The 22,598-nt window shown below is 36.4% G+C and overlaps 1 protein-coding gene across 3 annotated transcripts in view; it reads left to right on the forward strand.

Annotated features, from left to right (window-relative positions):
- The window catches only part of CNTLN (centlein), a 197,690-nt gene that overhangs the window by 101,131 nt on the left and 73,961 nt on the right, over window positions 1-22,598 (forward strand). For 2 of the 3 annotated variants that reach the window (XM_061441239.1, XM_061441241.1), the window contains 2 exons: window positions 2,967-3,088; window positions 5,890-6,015. In XM_061441239.1, coding sequence (XP_061297223.1) covers window positions 2,967-3,088; window positions 5,890-6,015 — 248 coding nt within the window. The remainder of the gene's footprint in view (window positions 1-2,966; window positions 3,089-5,889; window positions 6,016-22,598) is intronic. The other variant, XM_061441240.1, reaches the window with a different exon arrangement.

The following is a 22,598-nucleotide window of genomic DNA, read 5'->3' on the forward strand; positions in this document are numbered from 1 at the left end:
TCTTGAAGATTAAATAGTGAATTTATCCATCAGTCCTTTGAAAAATAGGTAATAAAAAAAACAAACAAAAAAAAACACCAAAAGCAAACCAACATTATTATTTATGGGGTTTTCAGGAACAGAAATATTTGATGCCCCAGTCAATATTTTAAATGAACAGAAAAGAGCAAGGTGCTGTGTTCTCCTCAGCTGACTCATTTTTGGCCAAGGAAAGTTGGCTCTTACTGTCTTTTTGCTAATATAGTCATATCAATTCAGTGTGTCTATACTTTTGGTAAAGAATCAGATTCATTTCTGTACTCCAGGACATACTACAAAGGAACAGGGCATGCTTGATTGCACCCTTTTTTAAGGAAGAGAATGGCAAAGTAAATGAGAGTATTTCATGGATTTTGAATAAGAAATTATCAAGCTGGTACTTAGAATGTTCCAAAACATGGTATGTCCATCTACTGTTGGTCTTCAGGAAGTGGGTAGAAGTCTGGTTGCCAAGAGTTAGATATTGGACACAAACTAAGAATGTATTCTCCCATATTATGTTTCTAGAATTGTAATCAATGTTATAGCCTGGAGGAGATATTCTGGGCTTTAACAGGGAAGTTTTCAAAAGCAGTAGGGCATCTTCCCTTTAAGTTTTCTCATTCTTTTTGTTTGAAGTCCTAAGATACTGGAGTAAATTAGAACTAGAATGTATCAATCTTTAGGGCAACCTTAATTCTTGTTAATTTCAGCAATGGCACAGTGTTATATTTAGTTTAGAGATTATATATACAGAACTATTCTATTTACGGTGTTCAGATCCTGAAAATAGTATTATTAATATTGTGTCTTGTCCAGATAACTACTTGTAGGGATTTTTTTTTTTTTTTTTTTTTTTGCAGTGGTTAAGATTCCTGACTTCTTGTCAGCCTAAAAAGAGGGATGAAAGAACTGAATTCAATATATTCGGTAATTCCACTTTAATTCAGTTTGTTACCGGTCAATTTCAACAAGATTTTGAGCTAGTGATTAGAATCTTCTCGCTTGTCTGAGCTACCTGAAAAAAAACAAAATGACTTCTTTTCACAAGCATTTGGGTTCTTCATTCTGCAGATTAGACTTTTGTGTTTTTGTCTTTCACACTGCATGGGAGGTACTAAGAATGACAGTAGAGAGCTGGAGAATAGCCTGGAGGTCCAGCATTGCTGAAGATGGCTGTTTTGTCTCATTTCTGTCACTATACAGGAAAATGTATACAAGAGAGGTTAATTATTAGAGAACTGTAATATAATTGAACTAGAGAGAGATGGAACTAACAAATTACGGAAATTACAGGGCAAAGTTAAAGTTCTGAAATTCTTAATTCAATAGAGTCATTAGGGCAGTTAATTTCCTGATTTCTGTTTCTGCAAAAATAGCAACTGATAAGGGAAAAGAATAACTAACAGAATGGATAATGGAACATGTAAGCAATAATGAAAAATGTGGATTCATAAACAGGAAAGGCCAAATTCTGCATTTGGTTATACTTCTGAAAGGGTGTTGACACTAATAAACTACTAAGGTTTTATGCTGAAGACATTATTTTCCAATACTTTGCCAAACTTGATCAGTTTTCACTAGCAAGATCAAACAATCTCAGAGCAATAATTTCATTAACTTCTCTTGAAAACAGCATCTGTAATTGGATTCTTGTCAAAAATTCCTGTTATAGTGTCAAACAAAGCTTGGTAATGGTCACTCTATCCTTTGTCATAAATTTATCTTGCTATTTGTGTGATTGTTATTAATATCAACGTAGTATTTATATGAGTCACTTAAAACCAGACATAAGTACTTTTTAAGCAATTCCAATTTTATAAATATATGTGGGTTAGAGTTTGTATCAGGAAAAAAAAAGTAACACCACCGCTACGGAGAAGTATTTAATAGTAAGGTCATCTTTGGTACCTGCTTCTGCTCCCAAGTCTGCTTTTTGTGTTGCCTGATTCACTTCCAGAAAACATCTGGAATTTTATATATGGTAGCATCTGAAATTTTAGCTGATATCTTTCAGCTTTGCTTATGCATCATGAAAGCTAGGCTATATTTTAGAACCCAAGCTTAGTCTAGGTGCTTTTTAGTTAGCACTACTGTAGAAACCCTTGCCATGTTTTTACAGTGGGATTTAATTTTTGTTGCTTGCAGTTCTGAATATTGAGGTATCTTATTTATTGACTAATGCTGAAATGCCCTCCTAGCATATAAGCAGGAAATATGTGCAAATAAATTACTGTGATTTACTTAGAAAGTAAGGAACGTGTTCTGTAGTTCTCTACAAGCAGAGCTCCCATTGAACCAGAATTGAAGCACTGAGGACAGATTTTACTGCAGGATGATGTCTGGTGAATTCTTTACTACTGTTTGCCAGCATTAAACTTGCTGTGGAGTGTCCTGTTCGTAATGTTTTTCAGAAGACAGTATGGCCACTTAGGAAAATCTTGTTTTAAACTGGCATTATCTTGTGATGTAAATCTTTTGTTCTGTAAAAACAGAGGGCAAAGTCTGTATGCTGCAGGTTTATATATATTTACAGAAATAAATCAATGTATGGGAAAATCCTGAAGCTATTTAATCTAGGGGGTTTAATGTTGACTTCAGGTGTGGGCAGTGTTTTCCTTAAAATATGTAGATTAGTTTTCCATGAAGAAGAAAAAATATCCTTTTTCAGTGTGTTGGGGCAATGCATTCATAACTTGAAAACTGGTATTTTGGTAGTAAATTTTTTTTAAATTTCTCAACATAATGAAAAAATGAAAGTAAATTTTGCCAAATAAGCAAAAATCTGCCACCCTAGCAATAGCAAAAATTTGACCTCCAATATTATTATTCCTGATCTCTTTATTCAGATTGCTGTTTACTAGTTACTTAAACAGAACTTTTGTTTCTGTGTGACAGTCTTACATTTTACTCAACTGTAATTTTGTTTTTTTTTTGTTGCTATACAGACTCAAGAAACTGATGAGCTAAGAGTAGCCCATGAAAAACGCAGAGAGAGGCTGCAGATGTTACAGACCAACTACAGAGCACTAAAAGAGCAATTAAAGCAGTGGGAAGAGGGTGATAGCAGGTAAGTTACGTAGCTCATTAAAAACATTTCCCTTACGCAAGAAATCTGAACAAAAGTATTATATCGGTGTTTAAAAGAGAATTTGATTTGAAGGGAGAAGCTGCTGTGTGGTGATCAAGACTTCGTTCTTTGTTTAAGCAGAATACATGGCATACCCCTATATGAGAAAAATTGCAGTTGAAACCAAGAGTAAAATGTATTGAGCTGACACCTTGACTTATTTTATTAAGGATCTCATTGTGAGCCTGGGTACTGGGCAAAGGGCTGTTAGGGCTGCTTATTTATGTTCATCTAATTCCCCAGTTGATTAATTTGTTGACAGTGTATGTTTTTAATTTTCAATAATAGATCAATTTCTCCTGTTGTTTCAGATACTTTTTATGAATAATTTTATTCATTAAAAATACAGAAATAACGGTCTCTCTAGCATTTGGTGATTCAAACATTAACTTAAGCTAATCCTAGAATCCCCTTCTTAATAGGGAAAAAAAGAGTATGTGCATGAAAAGCACTGTTAAGTGTTTATAAAATCAGTTATTTCTGATAATTCTACAAAAATATTGCAGTGATATCTTTATTAATGGAAAGACTCTAACACATTAAAATTTAAATAGAGCATATTTTATATATATAATTATCCCTTAAATTCTATACAGAACACTGAAAATTTTATACAGAATTTTTGAAATCCTTAGCAGAGACTGACAATTTTTGGTAAACAGACACATTTCAGATATATGAAGACATTTTTTATCACATTAATTATCAAACACTGCTTAGATACAGTTTTTCAGGCCCTGTTTCAGGAAAGTAATTTGAGCAGATCCTGGTGGCTTTAGTAATACTTCGTTGTGCACCTACAGTTTCATAAACACATACGTATTTTACTGCAAATAATTCTTTTTGTAATTAAAGCAATACTGACTAATCTTGACACAAATTTTGTAATTCTGTCTGACCAAAAAGTCACAGAAATTGCTGCAAAACTGGGAGCTGTTCAGAATCCAGAGTGACATAGAGTGTCCTACTTTGAAAGATAAACTGTCCCTCATATGTAAATAATGCTTTGCTCTATCTGAGTAGGTTTGCATTGCAATACTGTAGTATTTACCTAAGAATGGTTTGTCTTTTAAAAAATAAAACCCAAGTGGGAATGAAAATAAGGGCAAGGTACAAATGTGCTACAGGCATTGGTAGCACAGGAGTATTTTTTGAAATATTAAAGCATAAACAACAATTGGATTTATTTAAATTAGAATGAAAAGGTATTGTTTATTTAGGAAAGATAGATCTTTTTATCTTCTATTGCACAGTTTTAAATTCAGTGCAATCTGGGAATGACTGAAATCAACTGAATGATAGTTACTTTTTTGAATTAAATTAGTTAATTCAATGCCTAAAGCTAAGTAAGGCATTCACAGTCCACAAATAAAAAAAAAAATCAACCTAGATAAAGACAGGATCAAAACTTGAATCAATCCAATTTGATGTGCAATGAAGCACTGAGTGATCTGGTTCTGATAGTTAAAAAAATAAGGGGAAGGGAAAGGGAAACAAAAGCAACTTCTGTTTAAAATAAATTACACCAGCTTCTGTCCTGACAGAAATGTATTTGGGAAAAGTAGATGGTGGGGAAGGTGTAGTACTAAATCTTTATTCATGTAGGGGAGTTTTTCATATATAATTAAGATAAGCTGCAGATTACACGTTTTGATCACTTTTGTTGTCAGAACAGAATTCTATGAAGCCATCATACTAAAAGAGGTTTGGGTTTTTTTCTTTTTAATGTGGCTAAACACAGAAAAGGGGCCAAGACACAAATAAAACCAATCTGTAAATGGTTACACCTTACACTGTTATTTTGGTATCTCAAAAAGCATTATATTGCTGGTGTAATGTAAATTGTGCGTAAAGAGCTCAGTATCATCTGCTTATGTGGCACTTCTTATCCTCTGTAAGTGGTGAAGGACCCCATTCTTTTTGATTCTTCATAGATTAGAATCTGTTATTGAGATGGCAGCTGATGGGACCTAATGCACCTATCAGTGTACATACAACTTCCACTGACATATGTGACCGCAAAGATGATGGGTGCCTTATGTTGTTACTACATTTTCCAAGGGGTTATTTCTATCCCAGCAGAAATGTAGGTTGCAGAGAGTTTTAAATTTATTTTGTAAAGGATTTTTTTTAGTATAATTTTGATCTTTTGCATTACTAACATACATAAAAACACTATAATTACACAAAACCTGAAATATTTTCACTTTCTTTTTCTGTGTTTCTAAATTCAGTATACTTTTTCCTGGCCCATCGTCTTATCCATAGGCAGCTTCTTCTTTTCATTAGACCAGTTTGATTTAGAGTGGACATTAATCTAACTTGGTTTTACAAGGGGCATATTTTTTGTAGATTGGTTTTGAAGGGGCATTGGGGGAGCTGGTGTCTCCTGCATTGTTTTGCAAGAGGTTGGACGATGGTTTCACCTTCTGCTTTCTCATGCTAATATTGTAAGCAATGTTATCAGAATGAATGTGGGTGACACTGCTCTGCCACATGTCAGTTGAGAGCCATGGTGCCATACTAGCATATCTGTGTGAAGCTATGTAATTGATCTTTTGTATAATAACCATATTTAAGTTTTCATGCCTCACAGAATGTATACAGCATACAATATTTATATCCAGTGTATGCTGTAGTTTTAAAATTTATATTTTCTGAAAGCAAGTGCGCTTTTATTTTTGTCATGCTAAGACATGTAGATATCTGAAAACAAACTACCTGTTTTTACTCATGAGCAGGATTGAAAGTGGTAAAGGCAGATACCAGCATGCAGACCCCCATCAGCTTTGTCAAGAGGATTCTGATGCTGTGTGGAATGAACTGGCTTTTTTCAAAAAGGAACACAAAAGGCTACTGATAGAAAAGTGAGTTTGTTTCTTAAATGATGTTTACATAAAGAAACATTCTGCTGGTTTTTCTGAAGTTAGTGCTTTGCAGGTCACAGATGAGAAATTCCTTGCAAAATTCCAACATAAAACCATCTTCTACCAAAAGCAGAAAAGGAAAACATCAGCTTTTTTTTTTTCCCCTCTTAAATCAGTGACAAGTTACAAGTTTGCTAGCACTAACAGAAACTGTATTCCATGATCTAGGGATTGTGTTAATTAATATGGCTCTCATCTGTTGGAGGTGTCGCTCTTCATTAGCCTGTATTTTACACACTGCCGTGCTTCATTTTTGGAATGAGGTGGTGAGGGGATAACCTAGCCAGCCATCCTTGTTTGATCTCTGTGATACATACGCAATGCAGAATGCCTCAGCTCTCTTGGTTCCCTGCCCTGTCCTGCTAATCCCAGCTGAGCTCATTATGGTGTAGCCTTGCTGCTACTCCTGGAGCCAGAGCTGTCCAAGCTAATTACTGGTAGCAGCAGAGCTGCCTGTTAAGGGTCTGGTGTGGATCTGCTAACATGGTCCTTGGTAGTGACCTGCAAAAAGCACGAGGGAGTTGCTCTCTTTCTTGCTGTGCACAGCCTGTCCTTTGGGTTTAGTGCTGATCCCTTCACACAGCTCTTTTAGCTGTAGTAAGTGTAAAACTTGGTGAAGGAAACTCTTACTTTAGAAAACATACAGTTTGCTGCTTTGATCTCATAATTCATAGGCTATTATACTCAACTAGGCAAAGTAAGAAAATGTTCTTTTATACTAGACAAAAGGAAGATAGTATGGTATAATTAGCCCTTTGCTGCTATTTAACACTTTCTGTAAGTCAAGTTGATTTTTCTTTTTTTCATTTAAGAGTCAAGACATCATAGAAACTTTTATTCAGACTTTGTTTTTTGTCAGCATTAAAGAAAATGTTTTCCCAATGGCTCACAATGTAAACTGCTTTTGTTGAAATATAATGAAGACTGGTATTACAGAATTTCAACAGCAGTAAATTGTTTTGTAGTATGTAAGTCCTTGTGTTGCCCGTAAGCTGCTTTAACATATTAAATACAATATTGCCAGGAGCTGTATTGCATGGGGTATTCTTATATCTGCCAGTTACAATTGTGTGCCTATTCTTGTCACTTCATTGTCACATCTTTGTTGTTTTTAAACTATCACAGCAAATTTTCACATGTACTACTTCTGTTTATTCTTGTGTAGGAAAGAGCATTTAATTGCAATTGCAGTTCTTCTTTTATCACTAATCAACACATGCACCAAGGGCAACAGTAACTCAGGAGCAATAACGTAAGACTTGTTTTCACACAAAGCCATGAAAGAAAGATTCTTATGTATTTAGCCTAAAGGCTGGTACAGTTGGACTGCTTTTCTAGACCTCTGGTGCCGTTACATTTATGGGGGACACCTTTGTTTCCTTCATTGTGGATCAGCAGCCTTGACTAGATTGTCATGAAGTGACATGAGGAAGCAGCTGAGCTCTTCAAAATACAGATTAAGTGAACGTGGTACTTAGTAAGAAGCCAGTGCACCACTCTGATCATTAAGGTGAACTCCGTGGTGTGTTTAGGGGCTTTTTTACTCCTTATGAGCAATGAAGCTTATTGTTAGTTGAAGTAAGGAAGGAATGAAATAACTCCCCTGTTTTTGTATATCTGTCTTCAGTGTCTGTCTCTTATAACATATGTCTTTAAGTTGCTGAAGAAGTCAGCATTTCAAGGTCTGAGCTCATTTTGTTAAGAAACTCAATACTAAATTTAGTGTACTTTCCAGATTTAGCCCTAGCTAGATAGGGCTTCTTTCTTATGCTCTGTGAATAAAGGACATGATCTACAGAGCTCTACCAATTATTTATATGTGTGATTTTATATGCAATGTAAGTAAATCAGGTTAGTCCATTGTTTTTGTGGATACACTTAATTTCATAGACCCCACTGATTGTTAGCTTAAGTTGACACAGAAGGTGTAGAAGCAAAATCCAAAGCAGCATTGCTTGAAGAAGTGTGTCTGTATAGAATTATATGTTGGCTGAAGTCTATTTTAACTCCTTCCCTTCTTTCCAGGGGTAGAACAATGGTATAAAGTTGCACATATGTTGCTGTCAAAATAGATTATTAATAAATATATGGTAAAACAAAAATGAGCTCATGGATGCATGTCCTAGGCTCCAATGCAGTCATTACCAATATTAGCACACTGTAAGCAATTAGTTTCTAAGTTACGAAATCTGGTTTTAAGTCAGAAGAAACTGAAGTTAGTTCAGAAGTCACCATTCTAGTAATGCCTAATTCCAAATTCGGTAGAATTTGGTGGAAAGACTTTATGTCAGCCACTACTTTCTGTCAGGTCCTTTCTTGTAATAGTTTTCTTCTCATCACAGGCAGGGATTTCATGGACTTTCATGTAAACTATTAAACGCTATGCACTTTTGAAGCTGGACCCTAACACAAACAAATACAGTGTTTAAGCCTTGTATTCAATCACTTCTTTTTTGAAATATATGAAGCTTTCTGTAGTCATGGATTTCAGAATGCTAAACGTCAGTATTTCTCGGAGAATGTTGATGCAGAATCATAACATTGTTGCTACCATTTTTTTAACTTTTTGATTAGTAAAGAATAGCATGTGCATGTTGTATTACTTTGCAATTAATAATGAAATATGTTTCAGACCCATGGGCTGCATCCTCTCCATGATCAATGAAGTATACATCTGAGCTGTTTGTGCATATAAAAGAAAGTACCTCTATATTTTAACAATCCCGTAGTAGATTAGTTAAATATAATAATCAGTAAACTGTGGTTATATCAGTATGTGCTCAATGCTTTGTGTGTATATTTCTCTTGAATTTCACAACATTCTCCTGAAAGGAATTTTTTTTTTTTCTATTAATATTATTTGTCTTTATACCAAGTACATTATGGAATTATTCTTCTCTGACTTCATAGAAATTGTTTTTTGTAATAGTTTTACCTGACTTCTTTATTAAGCTTCCTCTCCCAGTGTTTACTCTTTCACAAAGAATATTAGATTATTTTCCACTGAGTACATGATCTGCATCAAAAGCTGCATATTTAATTTTGAGTTATAAAATCTTCTGAAAATTCACTGTTATTAAAACAAAATAAAACAAACAAGCTCCAAAGTTCATTTTGAGATCTGAAATGGTACCTAAGGAAACAGTCTTTTAAGCCCTCATTATCTTAATAAATCCTATAGCAGCTACCAGCTAAACTCATGCCAAAATTGAAGAGTTAAAAACAGAAACAAAAAGAGGTAGTTGAAATAAATTCTTAAGTGTTCTTTGAAGTATTGATTAATGCTATTGGTCAAGTGAAAACAATTCCACAGCTCTGCTAGGATCTCCCAGTTTGGTCTTCTTACATGGGTCATTTTCTCTGTGAAGTATGCAATGCATATGTTACAGTCATTTCCTGTCAAGTACCATGTTACTGCAGGCTACAGAAGCAGGCATTGTATTGATGTTCAGGTTCTGTGTTAAGGTGAACATACAATTTTATCACTTTTTCTCCCCTTAAAACAGAAAAACAGGAGTATTCAAACAGTAGTTAACAGCTGAGACCATGCTTGGGTAATGCAATTTTTATTTAAGCTGCATCAAACTGCTGAAAACTTGCAAGAGAAAGACCTGGTAACATAGAAAAAAATGAAATTTCTTTAATTCAGCTGTGGAGCACCAGTGCTTTCAGATTCAGCATCTTGGAGCCACATAGAACTGGAATATCTTCAATTAAAATAGGCATATCATTTTACAGATAGATACATTTTTATAGAGCTAAATATATGCAAACATGCACATATATATATATATAAAAAATGTATAGTTCTCAGGTTTTTAGATAGATTATTTTTAATATTGGCTACTAAGTTAGATACATGTTTGTATCAATATTATTTGGATTTTGCTGAAATTCAGGTAAATTAGTATGTGGCATGTCCTGTTGAACTGCTACTTGATTGCAAGCTAGCTAATTCAAACTAGTTTGGCATTTCCATATTAAATTAAAATTTCCTGCTGTATGGGATACCCTGTCTCTTTGGTCTTTATATACAAACTTTGGAAAGGTATAGTTGACTGTATATAAGCTGTTGTAGAAGCTATACAGTTTTACATTTTTTCATTCTGGATTACTCTGTAGGAGATCTTGTAATTGATAACTGAATTGATTGACTGAATGATTAGAGTAGGTACATTCTTTGACATAAGACACTATGACATGAGTGCGGTATGATCATATGCAGCTTCTGTTAGTCATTCTTTCTTCTGAGTGCCTGGATTCTTTCTTCTGAGTGCCTGGTAGCTGTGCATGTCCTCTCTGTAGGAAATGTGATCTTGATCTCTGAAGCATGTGGACTCACTGCAAGCTCAACAGCATTCTTAGTTTGCTATGGCAGCTATTTAATTAAGAGGTCTTATTAATTTTGCATTTTTAGGAAAACAAAACCTCATGATTCCTGTTTTCCTTATTCTTTGTATATTTAAAGCATCTCTTCTGTGCCCTCTGTAGTGGTATCTGACCAGGCAGTTTGCATGAGCCCAACTTGGGAACAACAGCTTGTGATGTCTCTTGCCTTTTCTTAGCAAAAGTGTGGTGGAGGAAAGCTAAATTTACTGTTACGGAATGGTGGAAGTTAGAAATATAAATGGAGGTTTTATTAGTTCCTCTGCTTTTTGAATGGGGGGAGGGGGTGTTTCCCTTTTTTTTTTTTGGTTCCTAGAGAGCCTGCTAAAAAATCGCAGTTTTGATAACTTTGACAGCCTCTTTGCCGAAACAGGAAATATCTGGTATCTGGTCATCAGAGACTTTAAACCTCCATCTTTCTGAACAGTGTCCAAATAGCGCAGTATTTTTTTTCCTTTGTTCCACTTAATAGCCACCCCATGTACAAAATCAATTTGCATAAAATTTCATTCATGCTACATCAATGTTAAAAATTGTCACCTACGGAGTATAGCCCTTCTGACATGTGTTCTATCTCTGTAAAATGGTTTTTTTTGTTCTTCAGTTTTAGGGGTACTGGGACATAGCAGGCTTCTTACTGCAGAATACTTAAATCATAGCTTAGGGCTCTTGTTTACTTTTTACTAAAATTAGTAATTTTATACTGCAAAGCCAAATATTGTTAAAATAGTTTTGTATATGTATTTCTTTAGGTTTTGGATGGATAAAAAGATTACAAAATCTAAAATTCCACCTTTCTTTCTATTGAAAATTATTAGGTAGAGCCTAGATTCTGCTGCTGGTGTTAGAGGGTTCTGACAAACGTGTTTTCTTACTGACTAGACTGAACATTGTTCAGTGGAAATGATAGTCATGCTCAAGTGTGAGAACTTGAACCAGTGCAGTTGTTGGCTAAAATTACTACAAATTATTTAAAATGTAAGAAAAACAGCAACATTGGCTGTACTATAGGGTGCAGTTTTTAAGCAGATATTTTTAAAGAACCAACGTCGGAGATCTACATGCCAGCAAAGTCATTTAGGGCTTTTGCATAATTAACTTACATGACCCTTTAGTGAAGAGAATGATTTTTTCTAGCAAGCATCTAGTTACATTTTCACAAGGTACTGTCAGCTAACTGAAACGAACACATTGTTGTTTTCCAGTGAGTGTTCTGTCAAGGATGATAGGATTAATGATTTTTAATTGTGAAACTTGTCTCTAGACCTTTCCTTACTTGTGTCCACCAGATCTTGTAATATCCTTTATCCTAACTAACAGACAAATCTGGGGACTTGCAGTGCTTTTGGAAATCAGATGTGTTGCTGTTTTCTGTATAATGTCAGTAATGGAAACTTTGATGTGTTGGTCATCTGAGATTTGTTTATATAATGTTAAAAGCACTGATGTGCCAATTAAACTGTCTTGATATTCATGCAATAGTGTCCTCACCCTGTGTGCTTCTCTGAGTTATATCGGTTACACTGGTACCCCCGAATCCTCTCTGAACTAACTACGGGTAAACACTGTTTATGGTCTTGTTATAAAGGAATGAAAAAAAAACCAAATTAAAATAAGTATCATTAAGTATCATTACACAATGTTTTTTTTGTTTTGTTTGTTTGTTTGGGGTTTTTTTTAAACACCTTTGGACAGCTTGGTTTTGTGCTGTGGTAAACAAGTAAAAGATCACTAAATGGTAGGTAAAATTTTAGATATGGTTTTCTACCATCCTTTTGCAAGCTAAAGGTTATGCTGCATGTTGCAACTACTTTAGTCAGTAGTCACTGGCAAATCCTTGGGGTTTGAGTGACTATTAATTTGAAATATACCTCAAAACTCATTCTTGACAACTGTGACACTGTTTACTTTTTTTATGGGGGGCAGTTGCTTTTATCCTGTTTTGTTCATGAATGTGGGTTGTAAATCAGAGAGACTTTACTTAGCACCAGCAGATACTGCTTCTTGCAATTTTCATCCATCCTGTAAGTGACTGAATTGGGAAACAAGAATGATAAAGACATATATTTGGGAAGTGAATGGACAAAGTAAGATAGATAGCTCAATGGCTTTGTGTAGTCAAATATTCCTTTCCTTGGTTAATTAAGACTACATGTTTCTTTGTGTAAAGTGTAAGTTTATGGCTTTCTTCCTGTAAAGGAATTCAAGTAAATCATTCTGAATAGTTTGAATGTTCAAAAATGTAAGTAATGATAGTACTTTTGCTTTTCTCTTCCTTTGGCAGCATTATCCCCAGACATGTGTAATGGGTTTTGCTCTCTTGCAGAGTCTAGATCAAACACCTGCTCCCAGGTTTACTCTTTCCTCCCAAGGCTGTCAGTTGACACATAAATATACAGACCCATGAAAAGAGCTTATTTTGCCCTTACTGCAGGCAAATGTTCTTGAATTGTAATGCTGTTAGAAAAAAAGTGAAGAATATCTATCAGAATAGTATTTCACCTCTAAAAGTTGGATAAAGATCCCACCTAACTTGGTTCTCATGACTCTGAACAATTTTTAAGTAATAGAAAATTAAAATCAGGGTTTATGTTATAACATGGCAGACTCTCCATCCTAATTTATGACAATCTCTTCCTATGTTTTCTTCATGGGCTTTTTACAAAAGTATGTATATTGTGCATGTACACTTTATTCTGGTGTTACAGAGTAGTATTTTTATCATTTTGAAGACTTGTGAACAGAAAGTACAGTTCAGTTTTGCTTACCTGGAAAACCTTTCTATCAGGTCTTTCTGCTGTGTTGCCTTTCTCCTAAAGCTTCTTTCTTTTCTGAGGGGAAGAAAACAACTCCTGCTGTCCTGTTTTCCTTGCAAGGATTAATAGGCTATTTGGCTTAAGCTTTGAATAAGAAAAAATTCCTTGGCACTTATTTTGGTTACTTTAATAAGCAACACTACTGACCCTTTTTAAGGACCCTGATAAAGAGCATGAAAAACTTGTTTAGCAGTCTTTTTCTGTCTAAGTTTCTTCTTAATTTGGCTTTCTGGTCTTTAATAATCTCCCATGACTTGGAGGGAAACATTTGAAAAGGCAACAATTAATCTCTTGGACTCACAAGAAGGCTTCCCTGACTGCAGCAGCTCCTGGACTAGCCCCCTGATATCTGTCCACACCAGCAACAAACAGTATGCGTTTGGAGATTGTGGTTGGTTCTGTTTATTTCTCCAAAGAGTCATCCTGCTGCAGTCTTACAATATGTAATCCTTGGGAAGGAGTCGGTTTCCACAGTGGGTTATTTCTTCTTAAGTATTCAGCTCTATTAGAAATGAGATTCTCAGCTTGGCTTTATTTTCCAGATAAAATTCCCAGGACAAATGAAAAAAAAAAAAAAAAGACTTATTGTTTGTTTGTATGTTTATATCAGACTGCAATAAGTTTACTCTCTTAATTCATTTTATCTGTATGCAGAGGAGTGTAGGAGTCTCCTGCTTGCCCTACCTATGAATGCTGAAAGCTGCGGATGAGCAGTGGCTGACTTATGAGATATGTATGACTCAGGAGGCAGTGGTTTGCTAGAGGACTAACTAGAGTCCTCTGGCAATGGGTTAACCTAGTGTCGGCAGCTGTTGACGAAAGAAGTCCTTTGAACTCATAAGTGCAGAGAGAAAGTTTATGCTATAGTTCAGACTATCTTTCTAAATTACCTTTTTTTTTTAATGCATTGAGACCCAAGTGCACATGTATATATGTACCTCAGATCTGGAGCTGTGTGAGGGCTCCTGATGGTATCTTTAGAACTGCTGACAATTAAAAATGATGAGTACTAGGAAATTTGTTCTAGCAAGAAGGTATATTTTGCAGAAGTCCTGCTTATATGCAGATGGTATGAGCATTTTGCCTATTCTAGTAACTTGATAACTAAGCAAATGTTACAGAGAATTTCTTGCTGATGCCTAGCTATAATCTAAAAGAAATCAGAAGTAATTCCTTTGGCAAAACTGATTCTGTAGCAATGTTTTTAGTATGTTACCTCTTTGTATATTCCAAGTGGGTGAGTATTACAAAAATAGCTAAATAATGGAAAAGTAATCAAAAATTATTATATTGCAAATAAAATAGCACTCAGAACATTGTATGATACTGGAAAGCGTAGATACTATAATTGTGGGTCAGTGTCAGTACCTTAAAAAATGTATACAATACCAGCATAAACTATAGGCTGTATCAATTTAATCTCTTTTGATTTCTTACTATCCTTGTTTTAATGCTGGTGAGTGAGACTATGGCAGTTGTAGTTGGAGGATAGATCTGAAGCACTGGTCCATAAACCAGAATATTGCAGGCTTTCCTGCTCCTGTTGGTACCTTTCATATATATATATATATACGTTACAAGAATGAATGACTTTCATGAAGTTATTCATAGCAAACAAACCTTGTTCTTGGGATGCATAAACAGACATAATTCTACTTCTGACCTGCCATACTGGAATTTAGTGAAAGTATTCTAAGAAGTGCCAGTAGATTCCTGCTTATTTAGGGTGCTGATTTCTGTTAATTTGAGGACTCAGTGGCTTCTCATTAGCTGGGAGAAAGTTGGAAGTTGTACTCTGCCTATGTAATCTAGAGTACCTAAAACCGCTGCTGTCCTGGACTGTTTCTTGTCAACAGAGTAAACTTTAAACGTATTTGGGAGTAAGTAATACTGTCAGCAGGTCTCTTTTGGTTTTGACTTGTTTTGGAACCAGATAAGAAAATGCTTATTGTTAGGAAAGTATTACTAAAGAAACAGTGTAAAAATGTACCAGATGGAATCAGCTTAACCTCTCTGTGTAGAAAGCTCAAGGCCATGAGGCAATTTCAGGTTTTCATGAAGGTTAAAAGCAGTACACCAGTAGGCTTTGTATGGCTTTAAGTCACTTTTCTGCTGTTTGAAGGGCTGTCATTTGAACCTAGCAAAGCTGTTAGAAAATGCAACTTTTGAGTATAAATAAGAGCAAGACATTTTTCTCTGGAAGAAATAATAAATTCTGGAGCTTTTTCAGTCCACCAGTTTTACTACTGTCAAGCACATTGCAAAGCCAGTCTTTTTTGTTCCCTCTTTAAAAAATGGTCCTTAGCAGAAAAGTGTGTGTGGGAGCCGAATATGTATTTCAAATAAGATTTTCAGTTTATTTAATGGATGTGGGATTAGTGTATTTGGCTTAAAATTGGAAATAGCAGTCATGTAAGTCACTCATAGACGTGTAACCTTGATTATCAGCAAGTTTGTTAGGGTGTTACTGTAAACTTTCAGGGTACATTTTCCAGTTACACAGTCGTCTTTAGAAACCTTAACTATAAACCAAGCAGAACTGAAAAGACTTTCCCAGTGCCATCAGAATAGGGTTGTTTGCCATGTTTTGAAAATAGTTTATACCTTTTTTGGCTTAAAAAAAAAACAAACCAAATTGACTGAAGTGAACCTGTGTGAAGAATACATCTAGATACTGGCCAAATGCTAGTTGGAGTTTCAACATTGCAAGCTTTTAAAGTGGCTCACTGTGTTAGCATTACCATTGCAGATACTGTTTAGACTTTGAGATTAATGAAACTTAGTTTTAACTGAGTGGTTACTTGTTTTCTTTTCATTCGGGTTGCTGGTAGATATTGCTAATGATGAACGTCCTCGTCCTTTGCTTAAGGTTATTTATGTATACAGCAAGGAGATGTTTTATGCAAATTTTCACAGAAAATTCTTAAGTTTTTTATGCTTTTAAAACACATTAAAATTTAGTTAGGTTTTATTTTTATTTTCATTAATTTATTAATGGTTAAGAGCTTATGTACAGAATTCTGTAAGGTTTCACCTAATCCACATATCAATATAAAAGACTGTGTAACTTGTCAGAAAATTTCATAGAATATGATAAACATTTGCATAAAGGTGTCTGGTGTCTCTATTGTTTTAAATTGTATCCTAGGAACTTCCCTTTTAAGAAGTTGAATTAAATAATAGTATGAATACACAACATGAATGTGACAAAGACTGTAAAATGCAGCGGTAGCCTTTGGCTTTGTCAGGAGAAAAGGCTCGAAGATCTAATTTTATCATGAGCTGGAAATGATCAGTTTATACCACACTCAGGTTTGTTTGTCTTTCCTCTTGACCTGCATATTTCCGTTGCATTCAAATCCCTCGTTCATTCTTGAATTATTATTCAAAGGCCTATCTTCTTTATGTCTACAGAGCAAAGCTTTTTTTCCAAAGAAAAAAAAGTGCAAGGTCCTACACCTGGTTCGGAGGAATCCCAGGCACAGCTACAGGTTGGGCAGAGAAGAGATTCAGAGCAGCCCTGAGGAGAAGGACTTGAGGGGGTTGGTTGATGAGAAAATGAACATGGGCCAGCTTCAGTGTGCGCTTGCAGCCCAGAAAGCCAACCGTATCCTGGGCTGCATCAAAAGGAGCGTGACCAGCAGGTCCAAGGAGGTGATCCTGCCCCTCTACTCTGCTCTTGTGAGACCTCACCTGGAGTATTGTGTGCAGTTCTGGTGTCCTCAACATAAAAAGGACATGGAACTGTTGGAACAAATCCGTAGGAGGGCCATGAGGATGATCAGTGACTGGAGCACCTCCCATACGAAGATGGGCTGAGAAAGTTGGTGCTGTTCAGCCTGGAGAAGAGAAGGCTGCATGGAGACCTCATAGCAGCCTTCCAGTATCCGAAGGGGGCCTATAGGGATGCTGGAGAGGGACTCTTCATTAGAGACTGTAATGAATAGAACAAGGGGTAACGGGTTAAAACTGAAACAGGGGAACTTCAGGTTGGATATAAGAAGGAAATTCTTTCCTGTTAGGGTGGTGAGGCACTGGAATAGGTTGCCCAGGGAGGTTGTGAATGCTCCATCCCTGGCAGTGTTCAAGGCCAGGTTGGACAAGGCCTTGGGTGATACGATTTAGCATAAGGTGTCCCTGCCCATGGCAGGGGTGTTGGAACTAGATGATCTTAAGGTCCTTTCCAACCCTAACTATTCTATAATTCTATGATTCTAATAGTTTTGTTTTCCTGTTCTGATTACCATAGACTTTCTTTTGAGTTCTGCATTGCTGTATTTATTCAGCTTAAAACTTTGATCACTTCAGTTGCCTGAGTCAGGTTTTTCCATAGGCCTTTTCTTTCTCTTTTTTTTTTATCCTTCTGGTTCATCAGCCTTTAACCTTCATAGTTTCTCCTTATTCATTCCTCACTGGTTTGTTTTTTTCTTTTATTAATGTTGCATATGGTTTGCTTAGAAGGACTTTAGTACCTCCACACATCATATTCCTCCTTTTGTACAGGGGTATCATCACTAAATGAACTTCAGTTTCTAGCTCTTCTCTGTACAAATGGAGTTTAAAATCTGTTCCTTGTAAAATGCTTAGAATGTTGATGTTTAACTGTGTAATAGATATAATAGTGAGATTGTGTTTATGAGGTGCTGGCTGAAACAGCACACAAACTTAAACAGAACCATAGAATTTTAAAATTTTGATTTTAAAAATGCAGAAAGTAATTTTTCCTTGAAAAATTATGGGTTAGAAATTTCACATGCTATATATTTTATTTGCCAGCTCAAGCCAAACCATACATAGTATGGAAAAGAGAACTAGAAAACACCCTGCTTGTCAACTGATTTATTGTTGTTAGGAGACGTATAAAAGGGTAAACTGAAAGTATCCTCCATGTTCTATGTTACTGCTTTACAGACATGACTATTTCAAAATTTTTGCAGATTTGTTCTTCTGCAGTTCCTAAATACACTCATTGCTAAATTTACCTACTGGGAAGAGAGTTGTGCTCAAATACCTTTGCACTCAGTATTATAATCTGAAATTGGAAAGGTAATTAACCTAATCTGCAGTGTGAACTTACAATTTCTTTTGGTTTGTTTAGTAACTATTGGATATATCAGGAGAAAAGATGGATAGATAGATAGATAGATAGATAGATAGATAGATAGATAGATAGATAGATAGATAGATAGGAGGATAGAAAGAAAAAGTTTAACCCATGCTTTTGGGTTTTTTCTTTTCTTTTTAAATCAAGCCTGTAATTGTGCATTATTGTAAAATGTGAGATTTGTGGAGCAGTCCTAAAAGAATTTGCTAGAAACACAGTTACATGGAGATTAACATAAGACATCTAAAATAATCTTAAAAATTGCCTACTCTTAAATTTTCTTAAACTCCCAGCATTTCTACTGTCAAAAGATGGATTAAGTGCTAATGTTCCAAGATTTTCAACATCCATGCCTCAAGACTACCATCAGCTAGAAACACTTTGCACTACAGAAAATTCTTAAAAGATTCTATCTCTCAATTTCAGTTTTTGTCTTGGATCTTTTCAGATGACATAAACACGATGCCCTTTGCTCAGCACTTGCTAAATCAAACGCTGTTTTTTCAACGCACAGAGAAATCCTCTTTCAGTTAGGATCAAAACCTGGCACACTTCTTTGTTCCATTGTTTGGTGTGTTGAAACTGAATGATGCAAAAACCAATGCAGTAAATTCAGTGAAGTGTATGCTTAAGATAATTACAGCAGGTATTAGCTTTGTCTACTAAAATAGTGTTGGAAACTCTGCACAGTATCTGAACTTTGACGCTGCTGTTCTGACTCTCTAGTTCCAGTAGGTATTCTGCATTACCACACACAGAGCTTATTTTTGATCCTTTGAGTTGAAGGATTGTATAGGCAATCTTTCTTTCACTCTAAGAAAAGGAAGCATCTCATTCCACCAGAATCTGTGCAACGGGATTGCAGTTCTCTTCAAGTACCTAATCTGCTTGTAAAAGAATTGAAGATGGATCTTTCAGGAGTGGTGGGGCAGATGTAGTTTGTTCAAGGCAGTCCACTTTGGGGCAAAAAACACATACATGTTTATCCTCAGACCCACTTAAAATACTTTTGAAAGAGAGGTAGCATTTCATAACGATAAATGAGTTCTTACCTATTAGGCTGGCACCTCTATCTTGACACTGAGGGAGATAATGGTGTAAATGAAAGGCTGGAATGGAAATGTCGCCCCCCACCATTGCTTTTCGCCACTATGATGTGAGTGGTTGAGTGATTTCTTCCACTGTTGCATCATACTTCAGCAGTTTTCTGTGATTTCTTCAGTTACCTAGAATTCCTTGGAGTCCCTTCTTGCTCTGTAGAAAGTTCTTACTTGACCCTTCTTTAATACGTCTCCCAATGGAACATGTACATTTGTTCTTGGAGAAAGTACCCATCACACAGTCTCTTCAAATAACTCCATTAAAACAGTCTTCAATAAGACCACATTACGAACTTTCCTCCTTTTTGTTGAGCTGCACTCTTGTAACAAAATATGCAGGCTACAGTACTTTCATGGTGACTTCTAGAGCTCTGAACTAGATGCATATATTTTATACACATATGTAAATTATGTATAGGTGGGATTTTTTTTTTACAAGTTCTATCTAAAGTAGCATGTTGAAACTATTAAATGTGTCAGAGCACATTTTACTGTTGAGATGGGAGCAACCAGAAAAGAAAGAGCTACTGGCTTCTGCATGTAGTTCACATTGCAATTTTTGCTGTTTGTTTCTTTGGGTTTTTTTTTGCCTTGAAATATAAAAGTACGTATCAGTGATAGTAAAAAAACATTTGACTGCACATAGTCTTTATAAAAAGCCGCAAAAGCGGAGAAGGACTTGGGGGTGTTGGTTGATGAGAAAATGAACATGGGCCGGCTTCAGTGTGCACTCACAGCCCAGAAAGCCAACCGTATCCTGGGCTGCATCAAAAGGAGCGTGACCAGCAGGTCGAAGGAGGTGATCCTGCCCCTCCACTCTGCTCTTCTGAGACTTCACCTGGAGTATTGTGTGCAGTTCTGGTGTCCTCAACATAAAAAGGACGTGGGACTGTTGGAAAAAGTCCGTAGGAGGGCCACGAGGATGATCAGTGACTGGAGCATCTCCCATACGCAGACGGGCTGAGAAAGTTGGTGCTGTTCAGCCTGGAGAAGAGAAGGCTGCATGGAGACCTCATAGCAGCCTTCCAGTATCTGAAAGGGGGCTATAGAGGTGCTAGAGAGGGACTCTTCATTAGGGACTGTAGTGACAGGACAAGGGGTAACGGGTTAAAACTGAAACAGGGGAAGTTTAGATTGGATATAAGAAGGAAATTCTTTCCTGTGAGGGTGGTGAGGCACTGGAATGGGTTGCCCAGGGAGGTTGTGAATGTTCCATCCCTGGCAGTGTTCAAGGCCAGGTCGGATGAAGCCTTGGGTGAGATGGTTTAGTGTGAGGTGTCCCTGCCCATGGCAGGGGTGTTGGAACTAGATGATCTTAAGGTCCTTTCCAACCCTGACTATTCTATGATTCTAATGTTTACCTCAATGCGATGAGAAGCACTGAACTGTGCAGCTTGGCAGGAACCTCTGGAAGCTTTCTTATCCAACCTGCTGCTTAAAGCAATGGCAGTTTAGGAAGCTTTGTTAGGATCTTTTCACGTTTTAACAAAGGATGGAGGAGATTGGAGACCAAGGATAGAGATTTCAGAACCTTTCTGGGCAACTGTTCAGGGCCTGACCAGCCTAATGAGCAACTTCTTATTATATCTAGTTGAAGTGTGGTGCATAGATTCTCACTTGTGTCTATTGGCACTCATACCACCCACTGCACTCTGGAAAAGTCACTCTTTTGTAACACCCTTGCATTAGGTAGACAGCAATAAAGTCTTCCCTTCTTATGGGGCTGAATAAACCCACATCTTTCACCCTGTCATCCTAAAACATGTGCCCATCGTGGTACTCCTTTACTAGCCTTAATCTGGTCAGTCTGTGTCTTTCTTGGAGGAGCCTGAAACAAGACATAGCCACATATGTAGAAATGCTGAATAGAATCAATTTTGTAAAGCAACTGTCTATACTCATGCCTATACAGCGACTGTGTTAGCCTTTGCCACAAAGACATGTCACTACCTTAAGCTCCACTTGTTGCTCTTAAGGACCTCACTTTTTCTGCAAAGCTGCTCTCTAGCCAGATGGTCTTCTAGAATGTCCTGTTGTGAGAGGTTACTCTGGCAGGACTTTGGTGAATTTTATGAAGTTCTTATCAGCCCATTTTTTCTGCCTGTGAGGTCCCTCTGAACAGCGATCCAGCTCTCTAGTGAGCGTATCAGTTGCTCTCCTCTGTAAACCTGCTGAGAGGCACTCTAGCCTATCTTTGAGGTTGTTAATGAATACATTAAACCATGCTGATTGTCATATGGATCAATGAGAGATGCTTTTGATTGCTAGCTGTCAGGTACCTCCACTCTACAGATCATAACCCTTTGAGCCTTAACAGTCCAGCCAATTTTCCAGCCACCTTTCCTACTTTTCAGTTCAGATCTTAACTATTTGTCAATGGGAAACCATCTCAAATGCTTTGCCAAATTCAAGGTATACACCGCTGGCTTCTCTCCCTTTATTTTACAGCCAGTCATCTCCTTACAGAGGGAGTCAGATTGGCAAAGCAAGATTTTTGCTTAGTAAATCCATGCTAGCTGTTTCCAATCACCTTCTTGTCCATTCAGTGGCCGGACACGATTTCCAGGTTGAATTCCTATGTATCTTTCCTCAAAAAAGAGGTGAGGGCTGTATTTCACTGTCTTTCATCCTTTGTGAAGATGGGTTCATGTGATGTTTGCCTTTTTTTTTAATTATTATTATTTTGGGGGTTTCTTATTATTAATTACTATTAGATTTACGTAGTAGCAGAAGAGAGTGAACCAAATCAATTGGACTGGGGATATTCACTTTCCAGGAAGAGAAACACTTAAAAATGAAGCAACAAAAAAAACTTCCAACACCCCAAACACTAGAACAAGCATTACAGAAAGCCTATGAACAGTTGGAGACAGATAAGAAAGGTAGTGTAGCTGAAACCCATCTGAAATATGCTGCTATTTAAGAAATTAAATTAAAAAAAAACATTAACTAAAACCCTGAAACAACACACACACCTCACAAAAAAAAAAACAACCAGAAAAAAACAACCAAAAAATTAGGTCCCACCCAAAAATGCTCTTTAAAACCTCTCTGTGAGGACTCAGTGGGAAATTTGTTTTTGTGGCCCTCACAGCCAGAAAAAGTCAGCGTTTAGAA

Source organism: Pezoporus flaviventris, unplaced genomic scaffold, assembly GCF_033815535.1.
Source record: "Pezoporus flaviventris isolate CSIRO_AGI_PZ_B2104156 unplaced genomic scaffold, CSIRO_AGI_Pfla_v1 ptg000212l, whole genome shotgun sequence".
NCBI classification, from domain to species: Eukaryota; Metazoa; Chordata; class Aves; order Psittaciformes; family Psittacidae; genus Pezoporus; species Pezoporus flaviventris.